The 25421-nt window shown below is 45.7% G+C and overlaps 1 protein-coding gene across 1 annotated transcript in view; it reads right to left on the minus strand.

Moving 5' to 3' along the window:
* PI4K2B (phosphatidylinositol 4-kinase type 2 beta) overlaps nt 1-25421 on the minus strand; it is a 336223-nt gene that overhangs the window by 39216 nt on the left and 271586 nt on the right. The window contains exons 8-9 of the mRNA XM_078678379.1: nt 23259-23392; nt 3942-4001 (exon numbers count right to left, since the gene is read on the minus strand). Of these exons, the coding sequence (XP_078534505.1) occupies nt 3942-4001; nt 23259-23392 (194 nt within the window). The remainder of the gene's footprint in view (nt 1-3941; nt 4002-23258; nt 23393-25421) is intronic.

Raw genomic sequence — 25421 nt, forward strand, 5'->3', positions numbered from 1 at the left:
ATTCGGGCGTTTTGGAGCTTTGTGTAGGAGTATACAGCATATCAATTGCGAGGCGTGGGAAGATCACGGGCTTTAAGAGTTAGGATGTTGATGTCAGTATTCTGTGTCTTTGTAGCCATGTGATATCGTCAGTGCTTGTTTCGATAGGCTGTGCCTGTCGGGACCTAGTGACCCGTGAGTTCCCTGTGGTGTGAGGAGCATATGCGTTACCGTCTGCTTCCCATAAATATGTCCCAGGTACCCTATTACGTGTATTTCCATGAGGTGGTAGGGTGATGCAGAACAGGCAGCCGTTTTACTTCGAGGAACGAAGATCTTTGCTGTTGCACCACTCATGCATATTCCGGGAACACCATTATCTGCCCTATTTCCACGTGGAGGGGGCCTGTTTGTCTGGCCGCTCGGAGCACAGCATTTCGATCCCGAAAATGCAAGAATTTCGCTGGCGAAAGGCTTGCGGGCTGGTACTCTGTAGGCACATTCAATAGAGAAGAACGCCGTCCTCTCCGTTGCAGGGGTGAATGATTTCGCTAAAGTTTCCATGTCTCCCAGCGGGTCCGTGCCTTAGATACCTTCCAGAAGACCCAGCACGCGAATGTTGCAGCGGCGCAGGCGCCCTTCCAAGTCGTCCATACAGTCGAAAATGGTGGACAGGCGGCTCAGGACATCCTGTAGCATTGTTTGATGTGCCTTGATGGTGGGTTGCATTGCAGCAAGTTCCCTCGCCCCCTCCTTCACTTTGCCTGCAAGTTTGCAGTGATCGTCCCTTATGAGGCTGATATCCGTTGCGAGGGTGCCTAGGCGCTTCTCCATAGAGATCCTAGACTGTTTGATGGCCGTCAGTACTTGATCCAGCTTGTCAGAGATTGATGGGTCTGTCTGAGGTGTGGTAGATGTGGCCACCGTCCTGGTGGTAGGCATGTTTTCAGGGGTGGTCTCGGGCACCGTGGGTGTGCTGGGATGCCCTTGGTTTCCCCATTGTGACGATTATAAGGGTTTTTTGTGTTGTAGACGTCATGGAGGATGACAGGCGTAGGTCCGATTGGCGGTTGGTGCCAACTAGTAGGACGCTGAATCATTCAAGATCGGTGGATCTTCGTGATGGAGGGCAGCTCCTGATCCGGGTGCCACTGCGCCCAAATTCCCTACAGGTTGTGGGGGGTCGTGTGGTGCTGCGCATGTCGGCGTCAGTGAGCAGGGTTCCCCACTAGGGCGACAGTCTGTTCGTTTGGCGCGCCCTCAGTGGGGTATGAGGGCTGGGGCTGAGCAGCAGCAGAGGTTACGGCATCGCCATGTTAGGGTCAGGCAACGTCCATTTTAGGCACGTCTGAGGCTCACAGTCTTGAGGAGGGAAGGAGGAGAGTTGTCGTCGTAGCCGGTCTGCCTGTGATAAGGGGTCCAATGGCTCACCTTAGTATCGTGTGCATGAGATGACCAGCAGGGCTCCCAAGTTGTGGCCTCATCAGTTCTGCTTACTGTGGGTCCCAGGCGCCATCTTGGGTCCTGGCAGCCTCGGGGAAAGGACAGCAGAATAAGAAGAGGGTCCACAATCTGCCCTCCACCTGTTGCTGTCTCTTACCGCTGGCTCAGTGGAAGCAGGTGTCCATGGGGGGGGCGCTGGATCGCGGTCTTAATTGCGCTGGCTTGCCCGGGACCCGGGCGCCATCTTAAGTCCAGGCGCCGAGAGATGAAGGGCTTCCTCAATCGCCGCTGCCCTACCGCAACCCGGAGTTCACGCCGCGAATCTGTGGTTTAACGACCCCACGTTGGGAGTGGTTGCGGCAGCTCGCCAAGTCCTGTCGCTATCGGCAAAGGCAGCTGTGGTCCACGCTGCTCTGAGTCTGCGGGTCAGAGCAGACGGGTGCCATCTTGTTACGGCCGGCCCGGGTCCTGTTGCTTTGCTTTTGATTTCCCCCCCCAACCGTAGCCACTGTTGTCGGGTCCGGGGCGAATCAGCGGGTGCAGCTCACCATCCGATGCCGGTTCGGTGTTTCGGTGACCCAGATCGGCGCTAAAGAGCGGGCGAAGTGCTAGCCCGACCATGGAGCATCAGCAGAGCGCGTCTGCCCACATCGCTGGCTGAGCCACGCCCCCGTCAAGGTGTTAGTCTTGACTGCCACCGAAGGAAAACTAAGTATTTGCAAATGAAGCTCTGCTCCGTAGCCACGATAGGGGGAGAAAACATACCAACATCTGGAGAGGTGTTCAGTCCACGGCCTTCACCCAAATCCTCACACCAGTTCATAGGAATTTCATAAGGCTGGCATACTTCAGGGTCCAGTCACCCCGCTCATTCCTCCCAGCGGCCCAGTCCGTAAGAACAGGGTTCAGACTCCAGCCTGGACAGCATGACACCAGTCAGCGTTGGATGACACCCCTATGGCTCCTTGTTTGGGACTAAGGAAGGGGATGGCACCGCCAGGGTTTGCTGGAGTACGGGCCTCTGGAACAGTGCCGGGGAAGGTTGAGGTGGTACGACCGGCGCCGGTCCAGATCCGACAGTGGATCCTGGGAGCCCAACTGGCGTGAATCCAGAAGACATCCCTTCTGTACCCTTGGTGCCCGAAGGCACGCCGGAGGGAACGGGACACACAAATATGAGGTGCATCGCTCCAGCTCCCGAAAACTCGGGGAGACGCTGGCTCAACCGTGGAGCCAAGCCTCGAGTGGCGAAACTCCCTCATCTTGTCAGCCGACGAAAAGTCAAAGCACGCTTAGAGTTCATCTTATCTTTGGGCTTACCAGAGTGGCTCAACAACTTGGAGTGTGTTGACAACCTCCGGCTCCGCAACTTCGATCAGGACTTTGATCGTCGTGTTGTTGCACAGCGAGCTGCAAGAAGCTTGAGGGATTGCTTCCTCAAGCCTTTCAAGTGCATGGTGGGACAGGTCCTCCGGTCATTGCCCTGTTTGAGGCACCAAAGGCAAACAAGGTGCAGGTTGGTCACCGACCTCTTTTGATGACAGGCACTGCTTGGCTTGAAGCTCGCATTCCTAGATACCCTATTCCTGACACCCAGGAGGATATCCTAAAAAAAAGTAGAAAAACCAGTCTCCCAGATCTGCGCTGACTGGCTCAAAAAATAAAGAACAGACATCAGCTCGCCTGGGTGGCACCTATATATTCCTCACAAATGGCAGACAAGGCCAAACTTAGTAACCCTAATGCAAGAAAACTAAAATCTTAGATGCAACAAGTGAACTCAACTTCAGAACTGGAAGCCTCCTGCCCATACAGTCATCTCCCTTCTCAAATATCTCAGGCTATTTTCCCGTCAACGAAAGAGTGCAAGTTGCAAAGGAAAAGCAGCTACTAAGGTGAAAGAAAAGAGGTAATTATTATTCCTTATCCAATAAGCAGCCTTTAGAAAGCTGCAGGTCAATCAGTTGAAGTAGACTATGCTGTACCAACAGAAATTCTTTTTCAGGGAGCGGAGTTCTATGGACTTCCTTAATCACTAGGGTTACAGAAGAGGCAATGAAACTTCTAGGATGGATGGAGCTTAAAGAGAAGCAACCAAATTGGCAAATTTAAAAGTCATAACATGAGGTAGATAGAATGTAAATGATGCATGTTAAATTGCTGTATTTTTTTGTCACTACTGACTTAACATTTTTAACTTTCCAGCCTAACATGAACTAATTTAAGTATGTGAATCTATGAAGGATCCTCTGTTGATGGGAATGTTAATGGAAAGGAGATGCAGCCAGATAACTAAGGACTTGCCATAGCTGATAAAAAATGGATGTAGGCAGGGTGTAGAGGATTGACGTAGGCAGGGTGTAGTGGGTTGACAAATGGCAATGTGAGGTCAGTGAATGCATTATAGAATTTCAAATTTTTCATTGCCTATCATTGAGGCAAGGCATCAGAAGGCAGGACCTGCAGCAATACACAACACAGTGTCATAGAAAGAATAGGAACTTTCAAGGAAAACATACCTGTCCTCTCATCACCGACATCTGTTTCTCAAACGTTGCTTTATCAAATCCTTTATCGGTCTGTAACAAATGAAAGTCATTTGAAATTTCTGATCCGTAAAATTAAAGAGAGGCCTATGTATACAGAACACAACCTTTAAATGTGCTACTCCAGTTCATTTCAGTGTCTTCAGTGTTCTCTGCACACGTTTTTTTTTATTTGTATTTATTGATTTTCAAGATTGATACAATACAAATCGAAAAAGACAAAAACAGTGATGTGTAAATTGCCAATCTTACGACCTTACACTAGACAGAACAATTTCCTTAATCAATAGTGTAGTGAACTCTGCGATACCCGCCATATTATGCAGAGACAATATTTGTTTACAAGTAAACATACAGACGTAACAGTGCTCAATCTGACAGTAGTATACTATGCTCCCTCCCCCCACAATGCTCATTGAATGCCATACACAAAAAAAGATAAAAACAACTCCTCCATCTCCCAATTGAGTCAAACAGTTAGGTTCACAGGACCAGCATTGACCCCGGTGTCCACCACCTCATAAGGACCAATAGACCTTTCACGAACCCAGTCAATAAATGGTTCCCATATCTCTCTGGGCCTGGAGGTAGGTGGCATTAGCTCCCAGAACATGGCCAGCTGAGTCTGTCCATACGTGACCTCTCTTACCCAGTCCTTGGTCGTGGGTTTCCTCCTTTTCCCCAAAGCAGAGCTATCTGACGTTTGGCGAACAGCAATATTAGCACATGCAGTTTGCATTTTTTAACGTGTGTGTCTCTAACTACCCTAGCAGTCCCAATAATGGGGGGGGGGGGGGGCGCAACGTTAGACTCAGAATCTGGTTTATGGACTCAAAATTTTGGAACCAATACTCAGTAATGGCTGGACATTCCCATGCCATATGAAGAAAAGAGGCAGTGGACGCCAGCAACAGTCATCGTCCCCAAGTCCCATTCCATGTAAACCAATGGGCGTTCAGTAGTAGCGATGTATACATTTGATGTGAATTAGCTGAAGCTTGTAGTTAGGTGATAATTCAGTCATTTGAGCACAGCAATACGACCACTGGTCATCAGTCAAAGGGGGACGATATCTCATCATTCTATTTAAGTCTAGCACTGGAGGTTGCCACGGGGGCATCAGTCTTCATATGAGTGTATAGTCTGAGGATAAGCTTGCGTGGCGATAGTGTACTCTAAGTTTTCCAAAGCAGTCAGTTGGGTTGGCTGTGTTGGGAAGTCTGAGTGTAACCGACGGCAGGCTGCTCGAATTTTGTGATATAAAAATGTCTCACCGAAAGAGACACTCTGTCCTTCCTCTGCCCTCGGAGGGCCTCTGAACTCCCCCCGCCCCCCCCTCCCTCCCGGATAAATATCAGCAAATGTTTGAAGTGACATCACTTGCGCTACTTTGTTGTTTATCTCATCTCGGATGTTGGGTAGCATAGGATTCTGTGCCAGGGGGATAGTAGGAGCCTACAATATCTGAGCACCCGCTCTTCTACGTAACCCATCCCAAGCCCATCTTAGAGTTTAAGGAATGTCTATAGGTCTGGTACACTGTCACCTGACAAGGATGAAAGAATGAATGAATACGCACTTATATAGGGCATGGCCGCATGGCAACCCGAGGGCATCCGCCTCAACTGCTACGTCAGGCTGAAATGGCGTCTGGTGTACCCAATACTGTAGAAATTGCACCTGTGCACATGTCCGGAGCACCCAGCCCGCCCTGCTTGGTCGGCAAAGTCAACAGCTCCCACGACACCCGGGCCTGGCCCCCCCGCCCATATCAAAAATATTAATAGGGACCTCAATATCTTGAATAAGGATTGGGTAAGTAGAATTTGTAGATTCACAAAAAGATATACAAATTTAGGCAGAACAATCATCTTAGCCAATGCGATTTTAGTGACAGTGGGAGTTTGGCCCATATAGCCATCTTTTCCTCCAACCATACAATGCCTTTACCATAATTTAGGTTCCATATCTCTTGTAGATCCCGACTTCTCCAAATTCCCAAATATTTCACTTTATCATTTTCCCATTTGAACAGGAATTCTGAGGTTACTGCCTTAGTATTATCTGTAAGGGGAAAATCACAGATTTAGTCCAATTTATAGTTCTACCTGAAAGACCACCAAATCTGATGAATTCTCTCAACACTATGTCCAGATTACGCTCAGGGTCCAAAATATACAAAGTGACATCGTCGGCAAATAGCGATATCAAGAGACTTTGAGCGTTAAATCCTATACCTTTGTCCATGTAGTGTTGTCTAATACGTGCAGCTAATGGTTCCATCGCAATGGCAAATAACAGGGGGGAGTGGGCACCCCTGCTGCGTACCTCACGTAATCTGGAACGGGTCAGAAACTAGATTATTCACTTGTGCCCTAGCCATCGGTTCTGTGTATAACAGTCTTATCCATTTATGAAAAAGGGGGCCAAAATCCATCCTTTCCAAAATCCTGAAGAGATGGGACCATTCAAGTGAGTCGAAGGCCTTTGTTGCATCTAAAAAAACGGCCGCTGCCTGTACATCAGGGAGTAGATAATGGAGAACTGAAAACACAGTTCTAAGGTTGTGAGAGGTGGATCTCCCGGGTATAAAGGCCGACTGATCCGGTAAAGCTATCATGAGGAGCATAGGTTGCAGCCTGTTCGCTATTAACTTTGCCAGTATTTTAACGTCTACATTAATAAGCGACAGTGATCTGTAGGAGTCTAGATTAGTTTCCGATTTTCCCGGCATTAGTAAGGTTAGAATGATAGCTTCGCGCATAGACTGTGGTAGTATATCCATTTTGTGAGCTTCCCCATCTACCGCGAGGAGTTTGGGCGCCAGGTCCTCCACATAGGTTTTATAGAAGGCGGTCGTCAGACAGTCTGACCCAGGGGCCTTATCTAAAGGCTGATAACATTAGTGACGTCTTCTATTGTGAACGGTAGGTGCATATATTCCCTGTGCCTGTCATTAAACCATACCAGTGCCAATGAATCTAAAAAATCCTGCATATCTTCCGGACATTCGGTTTCTATGGCTGTGTATCATTGGGAGTAAAAAGATGAGAACTCATTTAAAATAGCTAAAGATCCCTTGAACGGGTTTCCCTCCTTTTCAATGATTTTGGGAACATAGCCGTGGAACGCGGGGCCCGAAGCATACCTGCAAGTGTTCACCCCGGTCTGTCCCCCTCACCATATTTCCGTGCATTTCCCTAGGAACTTCACTTCCCTTTGCGCCTCCTCCTCATATTCTAACAATTTGACCTTCTACTCAGCCAGAAGAGCAGACTCGCCCCCAGCATGTATACACATCTCCAAGTCTTTGATTTGAGTCTCTATATTACACAAGGTGGTTCTAATGGCCTTAAGGACACCCGCTTGTCGAGAGATGCATTGTCCCCTAATGACCAACTTGAAGGCCTCCCACAGCGCGGCCTCAGTGTCGACGGACCCCGTATTGAGTGTAAAGTAATCAGTTATATCAGTGCGTATTTCCTCCTTAAACGCCTCATCTAAAAGCGCTTGTGGGGGCAGCCTCCAGGAGAATTCCCTCCGTGTAGTATTAGGTAGAGAGAGTGTCAACAGGCATGGCAAGTGGTCCGATATAGTTCTCGATAAGTGCTTCACCCCTATCACCCAACTGTAGCGGAGAGTAGTATCCTGTAACCGGCATAAATCAATACCGTGTCTGGTGAGGTATGTATGCACCAACCGGGATTTTCTACTATCATTGAGTCCGCGTATGTTCCATGTTAAACAATTCACTCTAGTCTTGTGTTTGTCAGTAAGATCACATATGTCTCATCCGACATATGAATGTCTCTTTACTCCCTGTGCTAATCCAACCATGGCCATACACCAACAAACCAATACAAAACAAACCTCGCCCTCACCCCCCACCCACATCAACCCCCCAATTGGGTTGAAGAGTGTCCCCCCCGATAGAACACAAAACAGAATACTTCAGGGAAATTTCCCATGGGGACGTACGAGTACCGGCCCACTACACTACCGTAGCAGGGTGGCCAAGAAACTACAAGGGACAAACCCTGCGATGTGACATAATAAGAAAAAAAAATGCGGTCTGTAGGCAAGAATAACTGTCACCATCGCACAACATACAGTTACAAGCATATAAGCCCCCCCCCCCTAGCCGCAGCATCAAACAAATCTATGCAAATGGAAGTGCGTATGATCATGTGAGATCCAACACAAATAATAATCACCAACTACGGTCACCTTACATTAGCAGTACAGTGACATATAATAATCGAATGATGCATAGAACTTCAAAGACAGACATTCTCCTTTCCCCAAACTCAAAAATCACTAATCGGCCACATGCATCAATGTTGCAGTTTGCGAATCCTTAATTGCGAAAATTAAGGATTCGCAAACAGCAATGCATGAATAATTCGCTTTTTTTTAGCGATTCGGTAATTTTCCTTAATTGCAATTCACAATTTGCGAATCGCAATTAAGGTGTAGTGTAGTTCCTATTATCCCAATAGGCTCTGCGCATTGGAATAATACCTCCAATAGTATAGACCTAGACCAGACGTTAACTAGGTCGTCTACTGTCGATATTAGACTTAAAGTTTTGGGTTTGCCAGCTAGCTCAGAGTTCACTAGAAACTTTCTCGAATAGGCAAGGAGGAATTGAACCTCCCTGGATAGACAAGAAGGGATTTAGTTTCTGACAACCATAGAACATGACAACTTTGCTCTCCCCTAATCAAGAGTGTATCTCTAGAGTCGTGTGAAAACAAAAGACAACTTATTTTACTCAGTCAGTACGTGCATTCTTAGTTTCACCAGATTGTAGAGAAAAGGAAGAGACGGGCGTGTTCAATAAAAGATGTTATTTATTGATCAGTCTCTTTTCTCGTACAAGAGAAATGAATCGATATTATCGCAATACTTATGGTTAAGTAAAGTGCATACAATAAAAGCAGAATTATGAAATAATACTGTAAAAGCATTGATATGGTTTCTAAGCCATATGCTATTTAAAATGGATAAAATATGTACATACACATTTACATTCGACTAATCGTACTCAACTGGTGCTTCTAACCACGCCTACCCCGGTGTACCTGACCTAAGCCTAATACGTGGGCTGGAGTAGAAAGTAGCAGTTTTGAGTTAAGTTTGTTTTGCCAAGTGACTGACTCAAGAATTCTCTGCAAGGGGTTATTCAGTTCTGTACCTGAGATCTAGGATGGTTGAGGGATGGTATCTCTCGTCTGTGGTCTCGATATTCCAAGCTGCCTGCAAGGGCTGCTCGGAAGCGCCGGAGCTGGATTTCTCGGCAGGAGAAAGGCAGCGTCTCGTTCTCAGCGCGTCAGGAAGGCGGGGCAGCGCCAGTGGGCTTCGCTCTCTGCTGGGCTTCGGCAAGTGTCGCTGTTCCGATCTCGTCACCACCGCGTGTGTTTGCTTAAGGCAATGTCGGTAATATTTATACCTGTAAGGTGCCGAGATTGACGTAAGGATGGACATAGATACATCAATAAGGATGTCATACGAGCTGGTCGTTAGCACATTCTTTTACTGAAGTTCTTTGAGAAATTAAAACAATGGCCGCAGGGATTTTCCCAGGTTGTCATAGGTTTGATTTGTTTTGAGAACTCCGTATGCCTTATCAGGGGCTGGAGGAATATTGCTTGTCTAATTAGATGGCAAGCGTTATGACCTAATCAGATAACGCGCTCCTGTGCCGTGGTCTGGCTTAATCATGGGATGGCTGCTAGTTAATTTGTTAACCAGAATAGGGTCAGGAATAGGGGGATCTATACAGAACCTATAGGAATACATCACAAAGGAAAACCCTTCCCATTGATTCCTATGGGCCAAAAGGCCCATAGGAATCAATGGGAAGGCATTTACAATTTGCGATTTTCAATTTGCGATTTGCAAATTGAAAATGCAATTTCAAGGGTGCAGGGGGGGGTCCAAAGAACCCCTCCCTGCACCCCTGAAATTAAACCTAAGTGCAATTTACACACACACACGTCCCAAGGACATGTGTGTGTGTGTGTAACATGCAACTTCCAAAAATGCATTTAAGGTTTTCTGTAAATTAGCACGAGGTTCAACCTCATGTTAATTTACCCCTTCCAAATTACTAATTCGCATTTTAAAAATGATCATGCATTGCATTTCAGAAATCTGAAATTGCGATTTCTGAAATGCAAATCGCAATTTTAGAAATCGCAACATGATTGCCATTCCTAAAATTGCGAAATACACGATGCATTCCACTTTTGATAATTGCATTCGCAAACGGCCGAAAATTGCGATTCGCACCGTTTGCGAATGCAATTATCATTGATGCATGTGCCCGTAAGACCTGAAATTATGAGCAAATATGCAAAGAATTAGTAAAAAAAAGGGTACAATAGCGCGCTGTTCAGTCATTGTCACTTAGCTGGTGATCAGTTGCTGCATCAGAGCTAGGGCCGATCTTGTTCCGCTTGCCGCCCACGTGTTTAGCAAATTTCAAGGCGGATTTGGCGTCCGTGAAAAAGTTAGCAGTACCATCGTGAGAAACTTTAGGTTTAGCAGGGTAGAGCAAGGAATATGGGATCTGCGCCTGCAGCAGGATCAGTTTTGCTGGCAGAAATTCACGCCTGGCTGCCTGCACCACTGGGGTGAAATCCGGGTAAAAGGCGACTTGGTTACCTTGATGCGCTGTTTTCCCCATTGCACGTGCCTGGCGCAGCACCACATTGCGGTCTTGATAGTTCCATATTCTTGCCAATATGGGCCAAGTAGGGGCTCCTACCGGTGGTCTGGGTCTTAAAGTACGGTGGGCCTTCTCCACAGCAAAAAACAGTGAAGGGTGCGCAGCAAAAAGGCCTCGTAATAAATCAGCTACATATACTAGTTGTCGTCTCCGAAACTCCTGTGATGCATAGGTTGTTTCAACGCGAACTGGCCTCCAAATCCTCATTCTTGGCCCCGATCACACTTAGGAGCCGATCCATTTGTCCATTTGTGACAATTGGTCTTTTGTTTCCACCTGGTACTCATGGAGGTCGGATTGTTTATTTTCAAGTACATCCAGTCTATGCTCGTGCACTCCGACCTGGGTCTTAACGGATTCCATCTAGGTCGTTAAAGTATCTAATTTGGCTTCGATGGTGCGCAGGCTGGAACGCATTTCCAAGATAAGTGTGCGCATATCCTCACCTTGATCGCCCTGATGCCCCTCGGCAGACCCTCCAGTAGCAGCCTCAGTGTCCGATTCCATTTGCCTAGTTGAACGTCGCTGTTCAAAACTAATCTTGGGCTGTTTGGCATCCTGTTTGCCCATGTTGGATTGGCAGACCCAGCACCTCCACAGTACCTCCACAGTACCTCAGAGGGCTAGCAGCTCCACTCCTGCTCCAGGCGTCGCGGTCCCCGCACACAAGTCACTGCCTTCATGTGTCCACAGGCTAATCACATCGCCCATTGAGCGTCTGTGCCATCACCATCTTGCTTTCCCGGTTTGTGCAGCAGGGGCAGGCAAAGTCATCCAGTCAATCACTCACTTGGGGGCCCACAGCCAGTATCGACGTGAGTCAGGCTCCCCGCAGAGACCTACACACCACGCTTCCGCAGCGCACCACACCACACCTCACCACTCCAACTGCATATGGGGTCTGACTCTCACCAGCCAAGTGAGAGGTCAAATATGCTGCACGGCCATTAGCTGAAACTGGGGTCCTGATCACCAACCCTCTCAGTGCAGAAAAGTTCAGAGCGTGGAAAATGGCGGCCTGCCAGTAATCCGATAGCGATGCTGCGCAGTGCATACAAGAGCCGCGGGCAGGTGCCTATTCCTTCGCAAGTCTTCAAAAACAGCACAATTTGACCTCCCCACAGACTCAGCTCGCTTGGAATGCTCAGGACAGTCCTTTAACGCCGCTCCAGCAGTGCGGGCGGGCCAAAACTCCACACATCCAAAATGGCGCCCGGGTGTGTAGAGAGCCTCCTCCAGCACGACAGGCTCGGTTAAAAAATCCCCCCTTAGGCACTCACTTCGTTAAGTCGGTAGTATCAGGTCGCATCTCGCCTCTCCCTCAAGCCGCACCTCAGCGCCGCCGATTCAGTTGCCAAACCCGCATATGCCCCCAGTGGAGCCTCTGCCTCAGGTACTCGGGGCGGCTGCGTCATGGCTCCACAGATAACGCCCTTCACCTCGCTTGCCACACTTCGGGGCTCAGATCTCGATGAGCAAGCTGCATATTCTGCCCGAATTCCCTCCACTTGTTGCCGCAGTTGTTCTGCCTCCTCAGATGTGTTAGGAGCAGGATTTCGTCCCTACGAAATTATCAGATTAGTGAAGGATTAGGTCTCGGCCGGCGGAGCTCGCTCACAGAGCAGCCTTTCGCAGAATGGCAAGCCACGCCCCAACCTCTGCACACAGAGTTGGCAGGGCAAAGCTGCACTGTATATATTACAAATGGATGAATTTTTTCAGAGGGTGTACTTTCCTAAGAGGCAGGCATGTGGAATGCTCTTACTCTACCTTATATCTTTCACCCAAACCCAACAATATCTGTACACCATCTTACATTTAATAAGTAATGCACAAGAAACTGCATGAAAGTGAATAGTTTTCTTGATGGTGACTGTTAAGTCCACAGATTCTTTTCTATGAGCAACTATTTGGAGAGCTGCTAAATAGGGTCAGGTCTGGAAACTGCTGTTAAAACCTAAAGTCATAACTTACCAGCACAGGTTTGCACCTTTTTAGATCTCTCCTAAAAATGAGAAAATCAATATCCGCTATTGTCACAGGCTCAGTGGGAGGGAGTTAATACGTTGAAATAGTATACAAACTATGTAAAGTGGCACCATAATGATATTTCATCCTAATATTCTGTTTGCCTCACTCTCATTCTCACCTTTGTGAGTAAAATTAACAACAATCTTAGTTTTGGGACTAAATTTCAGAGCAACTGAGAATGAACAAGGTAGGGCAGTGGCAGCATGGGAAGATGAGTGCTATCAAACAGGTAGTTCACAACTTCCTAGCCGCCAAGTCTGCTATTGATTTGGAAGAATAACTTTAAATGAGGAGCATAGCATTGGAAGATGCATAACATGATCAATCTGCACAGTGTCTTTAGCAGGCACACAGCCAGCATCATTACCTCCACAATTCCCAAGCTTTTGGTCAGTAGAAAGAAATCCCCTGGTTTGATCGAGCTAAAAGACACCAAAGAGCACCCACCACGATTGGTGGGTAATGTCTTCTCAGCAGAGGATGTAGTTGGATATGAAAGAATGTCAGGAGAATTATCTTATTCAAAATTAACTCAGTACTTTTGAAACAACAGTAGGATCGATTGGGTCTCAGGAACACTAAGTTCCAGTGGAAAAGCATCAATGTTTTTGAGAGGACAAGGACTTGCAACACACTAATGTGCAAGGTCGAGGTTATCAAGAGAATGAAAAAAGCCTCAGACCATAGGAGGCTGATAGCTCAAAGGGTTGTGTATAAGGGAATGAAAGGTTAAGGTCCCAAGAACCAACAGGACACCTGAACAGATGGATTAGGTATGCCAGATATTTCAACAGCCTCATTGGCAATGGAGATGGAGCCCTCTGGCCTGTGATAGTACAAAACGATATTGCATGTATCAACCTTAACATTAATTTCAGCCATGTGCAGAGTAAGACACCCATCATGCATGGACCAGGTTGATTTCTATGGACCATTAGCTCCTCTATGGAAAACTAGTGTAGAACAACCTGGCAGCCACCTCCATGGGGAGGTCTTTCCTCAGGGATGAAGACTGCATGCAGGAGGAGAGTTAGGCACAGGGCCAGCCAAAGGGCAGGCCCAGCACTAAACCACCGCTGAGGGAACAATGTGCGCTTGGCTTGGACATTATATTACACAGGTGTATGGCTAAATCAGTGTTTTACCTGACAATACCTTTTATTGTTTGCTTAACATATTTGAGAAGGTTTGACGCGGATCTGTACAAAACTTTCCAATAAAAGTAGTGGATGAATGCAAAAGGTAAATGAACAAAAGGAGGTGTGACAGTTTGCATTTTATTTTTTATAAGAATTTGTTCTCTGTTACAAAAAAAAGCAGCAGAATAAAATATTGCCAAACCAGGCAAGAAAGTAGAACTTTACTCAAGAAAGTGCCTATGTTTGGTTTAGTGTTACAGCAAACAAATGATGGACGGAATGCTGACAATGCAAACATTCTCCCCCAGTCAAAAGATCTGGGTTAAAATCTATCGTTCTTTTGCCTACTATGCCACCCCAGTTTGGACCCAGCCGTATGCAAATCAGTCTTGACCCTGTGCCCCATGGGAACAGTCCAGAACGAACAGCCAGGCCAGGTCCTCCCTGGACCGGAAACAAGATCTCTGTACTGGGGTGAATGTATGAAATTGTTCTGCATTCTGTCCATCAACTGTGGTTTTTGCATTTGTCACCCGAGTGGGACGGGTGTGCCCAGACGTGGGTCCTGTGCTCTCCATGCCACTGGAATCAACCTATCCTGGCTGAAGAGGGGTGACACCCCGAAATCGGTCCTAGGATGCTTGTTTCCAGTCCAGGGAGGACCTGGTTTGGGAGTTCGGGCTAGACTGTTCCCATGAGGCACAGGGTCAAGATTGATTTACATATGGCTGGGTTCAAACTGGAATGGCATGGTGAGCAAACAAACGATGGATATAGGCCCAGATCTCTGTACTGGGGTGCATTTATGACATTGTTCTGCATTCGGTCCATAAACTGTCGTTTTAGCATACGGTTGGTTTAGTGCATAGAGTTTCAATAAAATGGTGACTATGAAGTGGTTAAATTAGAAAGCTATCTGGGCCGTTAACCTGCAGAGGGCCGCAACGAGGACCCAACGGATCCATAATTTAAAAAATAATTTTTGGCTCCTGCTGGTTCCTGGAGGGTCTCGACCCGACGCTGCTGCCCTGCTCTGTCTTTGTCCTCCCGCCGCCGCACATGCCATCGCGGCCGCAGTGAGGAGGACTACGTCATCCAGACTCCTCAGCGGCTGACGCCGCCCTTGCCAATCACTGCGCCCAGAGGCGCTTTAAATTCCGCTTGCCTCCCGCGTCGCGGGAACGCGCGTGGGACGAGCCGGGCGAAGCCCGGGCAATGGGCGGGCCCGTCTGTGGCCGTCCGGGGACGGACAAGGCCGGGCTCGGCCATTCCCCTTGGCCTAAAAAGCAGGTACCGTCATCATTGTACAGGGGCTTAATGGTTGATAAGTAACTAACTGTCAAGTGGAAACATAGTGAGTGCAGGACCCCATAATTCCTCCAGATTGCTAGTAATATGCCTGATGGATTTATGACCCCTGGCCCCCAGGAGTCAAGAAAATGTTTAAGCGGGACTCTGGATGTTTTTTTTTCTACGGGCGGAGTTGTTTATTACCAACGAAATTGCACGTGTAGAGAAAAGGATGTCCATGGATCCATCTACTCTATCGTCACATTTGGTACATATTTCTCCAGGTTTAATGACTGCAACCCAATCAGCCTGTAAATCATTGCCAGTAACAGTATTTAAACCTGTGACACCTGAGGTCAGGGACATTCATATTGCCCAAATATCACAAACGGTACAAAAGGGGGTGGTGATGGACGGAGCATCTGAACCAATCAAACACTCACACCCAGTCAAAAGATCTGGGTTTGATCCATCACCGTTCTTTAGCCCACTCTTGCATATAGCCATGTCTGAACTGGGGTGGCAGAGTGGGCTAAAGAACGGTGATGGATCAAACCCAGATCTTTTGACTGGGTGTGAGTGTTTGATTGGTTCAGATGCTCCGTCCATCACCACCCCCTTTTGTACCGCTTTGGCCGCCATAAGTGTGGCAGGGTATGCTCAGACGTGAGTCCCTTGCTCACTCTGCCACTGGATTCAAGCAAGCCGGGCTGAAGACGGCTGTAATGCAAGAAACCGGGCCTCGGAAGCTTGTTTCTGGTCCATGGAAGGCATGGCTTGGCAGTTCGGGCTGGACTGTTCCCATGAGGCACAGGGTCAGACTGATTTTCATATAGCCATGTCTGAACTGGGGTGGCAGAGTGGGCTAAAGAACGGTGATGGATCAAACCCAGATCTTTCAACTGGGTGTGAGTGTTTGATTGATTCAGATGCTCCGTCCATCACCACCCCCTTTTGTACCAAATATCACAAACATCACAGTTCGACTCTGATGTCCCCTTGACGCCACCAATGATGACAAGGCACAGAGGGGCTCGCAAAGGGTGCCAGGAAAGACCCAAGCCAAAACCTACCCAACAGAGGAAAGGAATACAAAAAAGTAAAAGTGTGGTGGGGCCAAACACAAAACAAATGGTCTCAAAGACTGTTGCAACGGGAACATCCACACTTAAAAGTAGATCATTTGGTACCCAAACAGAAGCGGTATCAACCGTGCAAGGTGTTGGTTCAGATAGCATGATAGATTCTCTTGAAATGATAGTAGCAGACATTTTTAAATCCACACTTCAATCCATACAGGAGCAAGGGAATGAACTTTTGGTCTCTAGATCTAAAGACTTGGATGAGCAAATTAAAGGTCTAAACATGGGTCTATTAGAATTGGAAGTAATGATAAAAAAGGGGAATGATATTTTCAAAGAATGTTCAAAAGCGTTTGATCGTGATGAAATGTCTAGCAGAGGTTCATCTGTGGGGAGTGTTATAACATCATCTGTGACAGCTGCTCCTTTTAATGTATTACCAGCTGTAAGCGTAACATGTCAACCCCTAACTGAGAGGGGGATTATCTGCAATAAAATGAGTGGGGGTAGTGAAGGTCCCTCAGGGCGGAACATTATAACATCACCCGTGACAGCCGCTCCTCCCAACGTAACATCAGTCTCAGGCGTAATATGTCATCCCGCAACTGAGAGGGGGATAACCTGCAATAGAGTGGGTGCAAGTAGTGATAAGCAGCTCACATTAACAGGGAACCCGCAAGATTCTAGCAACTGTAAACCAAAAACGCCCAAACCAAGCATGCGTTCACCTAATAATTTCCCCCCCAATAATGACAATTTAAGATTGCCACCAGCAGCGTGCCCATATGTCTTAGTATTAACAGGGGTGTCTGCACTTAGGCGTGACCAAAATGAATCATGGTATATGTTAAGAAACAAGGTTGTGGACTGGTTGAAAAAGTTCAAAGGTTTTAGCCATTCTAAATTAAATGGAATCATTATGGTTAGGAGAGTGGGGTGGGTGGGCGAACTCAAGGAAGATATCGAAGGGGAATGATATTTTCAAAGAATGTTCAAAAGCGTTTGATCGTGATGAAATGTCTAGCAGAGGTTCATCTGTGGGGAGTGTTATAACATCATCTGTGACAGCTGCTCCTTTTAATGTATTACCAGCTCTAAGCGTAACATGTCAACCCCTAACTGAGAGGGGGATTATCTGCAATAAAATGAGTGGGGGTAGTGAAGGTCCCTCAGGGCGGAACATTATAACATCACTCGTGACAGCCGCTCCTCCCAACGTAACATCAGTCTCAGGCGTAATATGTCATCCCGCAACTGAGAGGGGGATAACCTGCAATAGAGTGGGTGCAAGTAGTGATAAGCAGCTCACAATAACAGGGAACCCGCAAGATTCTAGCAACTGTAAACCAAAAACGCCCAAACCAAGCATGCGTTCACCTAATAATTTCCCCCCCAATAATGACAATTTAAGATTGCCACCAGCAGCGTGCCCATATGTCTTAGTATTAACAGGGGTGTCTGCACTTAGGCGTGACCAAATGAATCATGGTATATGTTAAGAAACAAGGTTGTGGACTGGTTGAAAAAGTTCAAAGGTTTTAGCCATTCTAAATTAAATGAAATCATTATGGTTAGGAGAGTGGGGTGGGTGGGCGAACTCAAGGAAGATATCGAAGGGGATTGTATTGTTGTTAATTTCAAACGCCCCAACACTGTACGTCACATTTTGAGTGTACGTGATGAAACACAGTTGGCCCACACTAATGCACATGCTCTCCCTCTGGGCTACTTTTACCATCCACCGACCCAGGGTTTGGCTCCTGGGGTAGACTCCTTGGAACCATTTGTCACTTCGAATAGATACCAGGAGTTGTCATCCCTGGAGATGGTTGATTGACTACCTAAATTGCCCTTGGTTATTGACTCTGAGGATGAGGACAACTCATATAATGGGTATACTACTGGTGGTTCTAAACCTTATGTAAACCTCCAAAGTTATCATTGGAAACCATAGGAGTGGGGTTGCAATCAAATCAGGTATCTCCTATTATTAATAGCGGGACTTTTGGCGAGTTATCGGCACCTATACCTGTCGTGAAGAAAGCGAGACTAGGTATGCCATTAGCACGGTTTAATCAAGAGGGAGCTGATGGCCATGTATTAAGCATTTCAACCACAAGGTACGATGAGGTAGTCGATTACCACCTAGCCACAACTCCAACTATAACCCCTGCTATAGGAACTTGTATCCGTGACGACATAAATAAGGGGATGTTAATAGCAGAAAAAACCTCAATTACACATCCCAATTTTATAGTGATATCCTGGAACATCGCGGATCGGGTTAAAAACCTTTCAGATCCCGATTGGTCTAACTATATGGACTCCAGTGATATCTGCCTGCTGCAGGAAACCTGGGCCCTTGATACACCGCACAGAGTAGGGTATAAAACCTTTAATGCAGAGGCAGTATCCTCAACCAGAGGGAGACCGTCAGGGGGCTCACAGCATGGATCAAAGTGTCATTAGAAGTACACATTACGCAATTACACACAGATTCAGCTGACATATTGGGGCTGGTAGTTAATCTGAGGGATGGTAGGCGCATCACTGTCTTTAATGTATATAATCGACCCTGTGGGTTGTCAAAAGAGTCTGGAATTCTGGAAAAATTGGATAATCTCCTTATTAACCATGCAGACACGCCAAGCATCTTGATTGGCGGTGATTTTAATTGTAACTTTGAGCCAATCATGGGGTTTGGTGATGTTTTTGGAGACGAGGATAGGGCTAATAATATCCCATCCCTATCTTATATGGAGGGAGTGCGTTGCACGACCCTAGCTGTGCAAATGATGAGATTAGTCTCAGTACATGGATTGAGGGCCTGCAATGGTGGCCTCCAATCTGATTGTTAAAAATAACTCCCACAGTTGTATCGATTATATTTTGGTATCTTTCAACATTTGGCCTCATCTGACAGATTTTGAAATTGTGCCAAGGGATGAAAGTGACCATCGGCCGTTACAGCTGTTAATAGATTACCGATTGGTTCCTAGTAATAGCTCAATGATGGAGGATTTTTCCATGGAGAATAAACCTCATGATGCCCCCGTAATGCGTAACAGGCGCTCCCTTAAATGGGCCAGCCTATTGGGAAATGGGGATGCACTTTCTAGCATCTATCAACTTTTTGCAGACACATTTGCAAGCCATTTATCTCAACCGGGAGAGGGCAATGATTTTATAGACCTACATACCGAGTTCTTCACATCCCTTGTACCCTACGTGTCGAAAATGCCAAAAAAAAGGAGGCTACAAAAAATGTGTGCCTTAGGGACCAAACCTTGGTATAACAAGGAGTGCCGATTATCCAAGAGTTCACTCTTAGAGGCTATCAAGAATAAGACACTTGATGTGATTAGGGCCCTAAGGAGTGAATACAGGAGGACACAGCACAATGCTAGAGTTCATTGGGATGAGGAATGTTGGAGGAACATGCTAGTTGCTAAGGCTAATGTCGGGTTTTGGAAACTTGTTGCAAGCGAGAAAAATGGAGACAAAACACCTGATGACGTGTTCATTGATGAGCACACTTGGGTCAACCATTTTACCCACTTAAATGAAGCCCCAGGAAACAAGGAGTCACCCATTGAAAATTGCTCACGGATTGTACAGAGTACAAACACCATAGTGTTTAGTCTAGAAAAAACTGAGCAAGCCGTCAGCTCAGTTAAAAATGGTAAAGCGCCAGGACTAGATAAAATACCTGGGGACTTGTACAAGCACGAGATTGGAGTGTGGGCACCTTATATTAATCCGTTTTTTAATATATTAGTTACCGGTGGAAATTTACCTGATAGCTGGAGGGAAATTATTTTAATTTTCAAAAAGGGAGATAGAAGTGTTCCTCCTAACTATCGTCCCATTTGTCTTTTAGACATTTTACAAAAAATCTTTTCGAGGCACCTTTTAACTCGTATGAATCAGTGGATTGAGGAGTATGATATCTTTACCAAATTCCAAGCAGGTTTTAGATGTAATACCAGTACAATTGACCAAGTGTTCAGATTCGGTTTTATTTGTTGGAAATATGTTTTTTTGTTAAAGGGACACATTTATGTAGCTTTTGTTGACCTTAGGGCAGCTTTTGATTTAGTTTTGAGGGATCGTTTATGGGATTGTCCGTTTGCCATGGGATTACCAGTTTGTTTACTCGAGCAGATTAGAAGATTGCATAATAACAACTTTGCAAGAGTATGTTGGGGTCCGAATGGGGAACTAACTAAACCTGTTCCAATCAGGCGGGGAGTCCGCCAAGGGTGCGTGCTGGCCCCCACTCTCATTTCTTTATTTGTCAATGATATTCCGGCTTATTTAGAAGAGAGCAAAAACGATTCACCAAAGCTGAATGGAGAGAGGATTCCCGCCCTCTTATTTGCGGACGATACCATCCTGATCTCGCAAACCCCGATTGGTCTGCAAAACCTTTTAAATTCCTTCAAATTGTACTGTGATAAGAAGGGATTAGAAATAAATACAAATAAGACCAAATGTATGGCCCTTAATCCCCACAAATATTTTAACCGCATCGCTGCTAGAGCGATTCCCCTGCTGTGCTGGACAGCAATAAAAACTGGTGTGGTCATGACGAGCTCAGCTCGTCATGAGCACAGGAGCACTGTACTGCATGACGAGCTGAGCTCGTCATGAGCATGGAAGGGGTTAAGGGCCACTTCTTTCTTAACAGTCAAAAACTGGAACTTGTATCAGATTTTTCCTACTTGGGTGTTTCACTTGACTCTAAAAATTATTTGAAGACGCAAATAGAAAAAAGTAAAATCATCTTTAATCAGAGCACCCTACCTATTGTAAGGCGACATGGGGCTAGCTTAAACAAATCTATTACACCAGCACTGGAAGTGTTTAAATTTAAGGCCCAGGCTGGTTTTCTATGGTGCTGAAATTTTGGGCATGAATGCGGGGAATCTTTTCAAGAAAAGCGAGAATAACTTCTACAGAAGTATTTTGAGATTGCCCACACGCACCCCACTCCTACCCCTTTTCTTAGATTTAAATATGAAACGTACGGACCACCTTGCAGTACTTCGTCCACTCTTATTTTGGGTTAGACTATGGAGTACTCCAGAACTTGCAGACTATAAAAATGGCATTCTAGAAGTGAAGAACCTTGATGTGTATAACTCCAATCTTTGGTTAAAGCATGTAAAAACTTGGTTACATCGAATAGGCCTTATCCATTTCTGGGAAGATCCGGCATGTCTGACACAAAGTTGTAAGAAACATGTAAAGGCAAGATTCTGGTCTTATATTTCTCATAACTCCTTAAATGACAATTCTTGTGGTTCTATTACTAGTAGTTTTCTTACTTTTAAAGTCTCACCACACTTTTGAGGAGTTTTTAGACGAGATACAACCCCCACTTGCAAAAAGTCTGTACCTAAAATTTAGATATGGAATACTTAAAACAAATGTAGTTCTAGCAAGGTGTGAAATGCACACAGGGCCAACGAATAGTTTGAATTGTACATGTTGTCAGTCAAATTCGAGAGGATGATAATCACATATTGTTTTTTTTGCACCACATACGACATAGCAAGGAGACGATGGATCAAGCCCTTGTGTAATGCTCTAGGTATTCGTTCGTATATGGAAGCATATAGGATCATCAAAACTGACACTAGTCGTCTTACTGTGTTAGCAGATTTTTACTGCTTGTAAGTTATTCACGGAAGAAGCGGGGTTTGGAGCTGTAGAGGTTTAGTTGGCCGTACACTGTGTAGAGGTTAGGCTGTTCTGATTGTTCGAGGAATACTGTTGAGTCACTTTATAGGATCATTCTCTCTGGTGTCACCTAAAAAGTTTTTTTTATTTTGTATTTTAACTTAAATTTTATATTTTATGTGCCTTTTTAAAAGATGAAGTGTACTGTATTAACTGGATGAATTGTATTGTATTGTATGGTTTGCTTCCCAACAGCATATCATGTACTTATTTTTGTATTCACTGTGTAAAATGTATTGTTGTTCCTATGTGTATCTTTTATGGCCAGAATGTGCCGAAATAAAGATCAAATGAAGTTAAAAAAGAATATTTAAATCGGACTGGAAGAGGGAGCTTCTCTCCCAGCCTGCCATCCCCACCCTCACCTTGTCTGTCGTATGTGTCCATGAATTCAGATAACTGGGCTGGCTGGCTGCACTTGAAAAAAAAATGTGGCGGCCACCGTTACAGAATGCAGACACTTGTTAACCCTGAAATCAATCAAGCTAACAGACCAGAAATTTTCTGGTATTCACCCATAACTCCCTGAATAACATGTAAAATCAAAAGAAACTCACAGATATTGCCATGAGGTTTGTGGATTTTGAGGTTAGGTTTGCAGTTCCTAGCGTAGCCCCCTAGGGCCGGACTGGCTGTAGCGGGCATGGCCACGGGGCGGTTCCCGGGTGGGGGGCGATTTTGGACCCCTGGGGGGCCGTTTTTGTTACAGGGACGTTTTTGCAACAAAATCGGCTGAAACTGGCCCTGGCAAACATCTCAGCGCTTTTCCAGGACAGTTTTTTTCCCCAGTCCGGACCTGGTGGCCCCTCTGAGATCCGCAAACACGTAGCAAGCTTCATGGCAAAGACTGTAAACCCACAGCAAGCTTCCTGGGCCCGGAACCAGGCACATGGACTGCACAGAAGGTCCAACACTGGCCTATGAAGCTTATCAAGGATTTGTGGTCCCTGGTCTTGAGCTTCATGATAGACTCCCTGAATACTTTAATAATGAAAATAAAAAAATAAAAGCACAACACAGAACCTGGCCAAAGGCAAGGCCAGGCTCTGCAGCCAACTTAGCTGCACACGACCAATGATAGTTAAGATGAAATAGCTGTTTAGAGTTATGGGTTGAGGTACTAACCACAACTAGTGAACTTCAGTGGGTCGTAAGATTTCATTCATAACCATAACTGCATTTTAACTGTGGATAGTGAGGTGAATGTTTTCAAAATACAGAGACGCTTATTTCAGCAGCTTAGGTTATTCAAACCGAGACCAAATCTTACTTTAAAGAGTTCATACAGATCCTCGCAAAGATCCTGGACAAAGTTCATATCAGAAATGCGAGGCAGAATCAAATCCCTGGTTTCTTGTGTGAATGGAACTTTAGCCTGTGGAAGCCATTCCCAATGAAAAGGATCTGAAAGGAAAACAGATTTTAATTGAACAAAAGGTAAATGCTTTCTGGCCAAGAGAAGCTTACAATATTTTCCCAAAGGCTGAATCGCTTTCTTTTTACATATACTAAGACACTGGAGTAAAATATGCACTCAAAGCCTAGGACACCTATACTCCAGCAATTCATAACGAAGACTGCATTAATACTCTGTGAAATAGCCACTGGCGTTTTGAGAGTAATTGTGCGAATAAAAAAATAAAAAAAAACAGCAAAGCACATTTTTTTGTTGAACTTGTCCTTTTATTTCTTTGAAATATCACTATTTTGTTTTTAGTACCACAGAACCGACTAGAACCCTTCCTTTTCAAAACAAAAACGTACTTTCATCATATTAGTATAGACAACACTGTGAAAATACTGCACTATATATTTACAATTAAAGAACAAATAAGGTAAATTAACAACACTAGCTCACATGCTCTACTCTGTGGAGGGTGGTTGCTGGACACTACCCTACTTACACTAACTTTATTGCATTTTTGTTATGGTAAACAGCTGATTTAACAGAAAAATGGAGTCCATCACCTGAGCTTATACAGTAAAATGCAATTTATAACATTATCGTATTGTAGTTGTGGCACTCAGTTGGACTCCTGTCGAAGCATATACAGCGAGATACCAAGGACAAACAAGCATTGGCATAGCCAATAGGTCTCGCCTTTGGGACCTTATAAGTGTTTAGCCATGCAACAGTTCATGTTGTTGCATCAAGGATATTGTGCTGGATAACTAAACATTTATAAGGTTCCAAAGGCGAGGCCTATTGGCTATGCCAATGCTTGTTAATTGTAGTTGGGAAGTGCAGCCCATCAAGCGTCCCCTCCCCCACTCCCAACAATAGCAGAGGTGTGCTGAAGCCAAGAAAACTCTGATGCACAAGGCAGAACCATTTTACGAAACACCCAAGTTCACTCCATTATTAACTACTGAACCCGTCTTTGGCATTTTGTTTTGCAGAAACAGATGTGTGCCCGTGTGAAGCTAATCCAGGAGGCAGGTAAATCAAAGAGTGCTTCTGTTGCTATAAACGGAGATGGAACGGTCATGAGAGGAGCTGCCCCTCCCTTTAGTTACAACACCTCCATTTTCTTACAGTGATTGATAAATACGTAGTAAACGGCACAAACGCGGAAAAATGCAGGCACACCCTGCGTGCTTTACTCTAGACGTTCCATTTTTGGCATAAAATATAGAAATGTCAAATATTACTTTTTGAGAAAATATCTTCATGTTACTTATTTTATTTAATTCAAAGAAAGGAAATGCTGCTGTTTTATTTTTTAAAACAGATGCATGAACAAATGCATTGAAATGACTTATCAATGTCGGAGTCACAAGTACCTATATTAACCTTCATTAGTTCATGGCGACACGGGGAACACGGTTGCATGTTTAATGTTTTCTTACAGTTATGTGGTATTTTTAAGATTAAATCTTTTTATTGAGAGAAAAAACATCGCAAGAAGTACAGCGGCTCGTGCTTGAAGAGGCACGGGCCTACCAATGATAATACATGCATGTAAGCAGGACTGTAGAGAGCTCCATTCATTGCGCGTTATACACAGCAAGCCGCCTACAACCCAACTGGGCCGGCCGCGTTGTAAAGGCTTAGAAGCCGCCGTCGGCTGCATTGTATCCTGAAACAGGAAAAAAAAAAAAAACCCCAACAAGTTCCCCCCCCCCCCACACCTCCCCAACCACCCCCCTCCCTGCTGTCCACCGAGTAAGAAACAAGCAATAGACTGACACCACCTTAAGGGGTTCCCTAGAAGGCAGCTCACCTCCGGACTTTCCGCCTATGTGGCTGTGGTTTAGGATCTGCGAGCGGGGTATCTGCGAGGCGCAGCAGTCGCAGGTAGCGAGGACAGCTCAGCTCCCTGAACTCTTCCGTCAGTAGGGTCAAGAACGGCCCCCAGAGGTCTGCAAACTCCACATTCTTCCCCGCCCTTGCTAACGACAGCTTCTACATACCCAGTACCGTCCAAAGCCT

The sequence above is a fragment of the Lissotriton helveticus genome, chromosome 2_2 (genome assembly GCF_964261635.1).
Source record: "Lissotriton helveticus chromosome 2_2, aLisHel1.1, whole genome shotgun sequence".
NCBI lineage: Eukaryota > Metazoa > Chordata > Amphibia > Caudata > Salamandridae > Lissotriton > Lissotriton helveticus.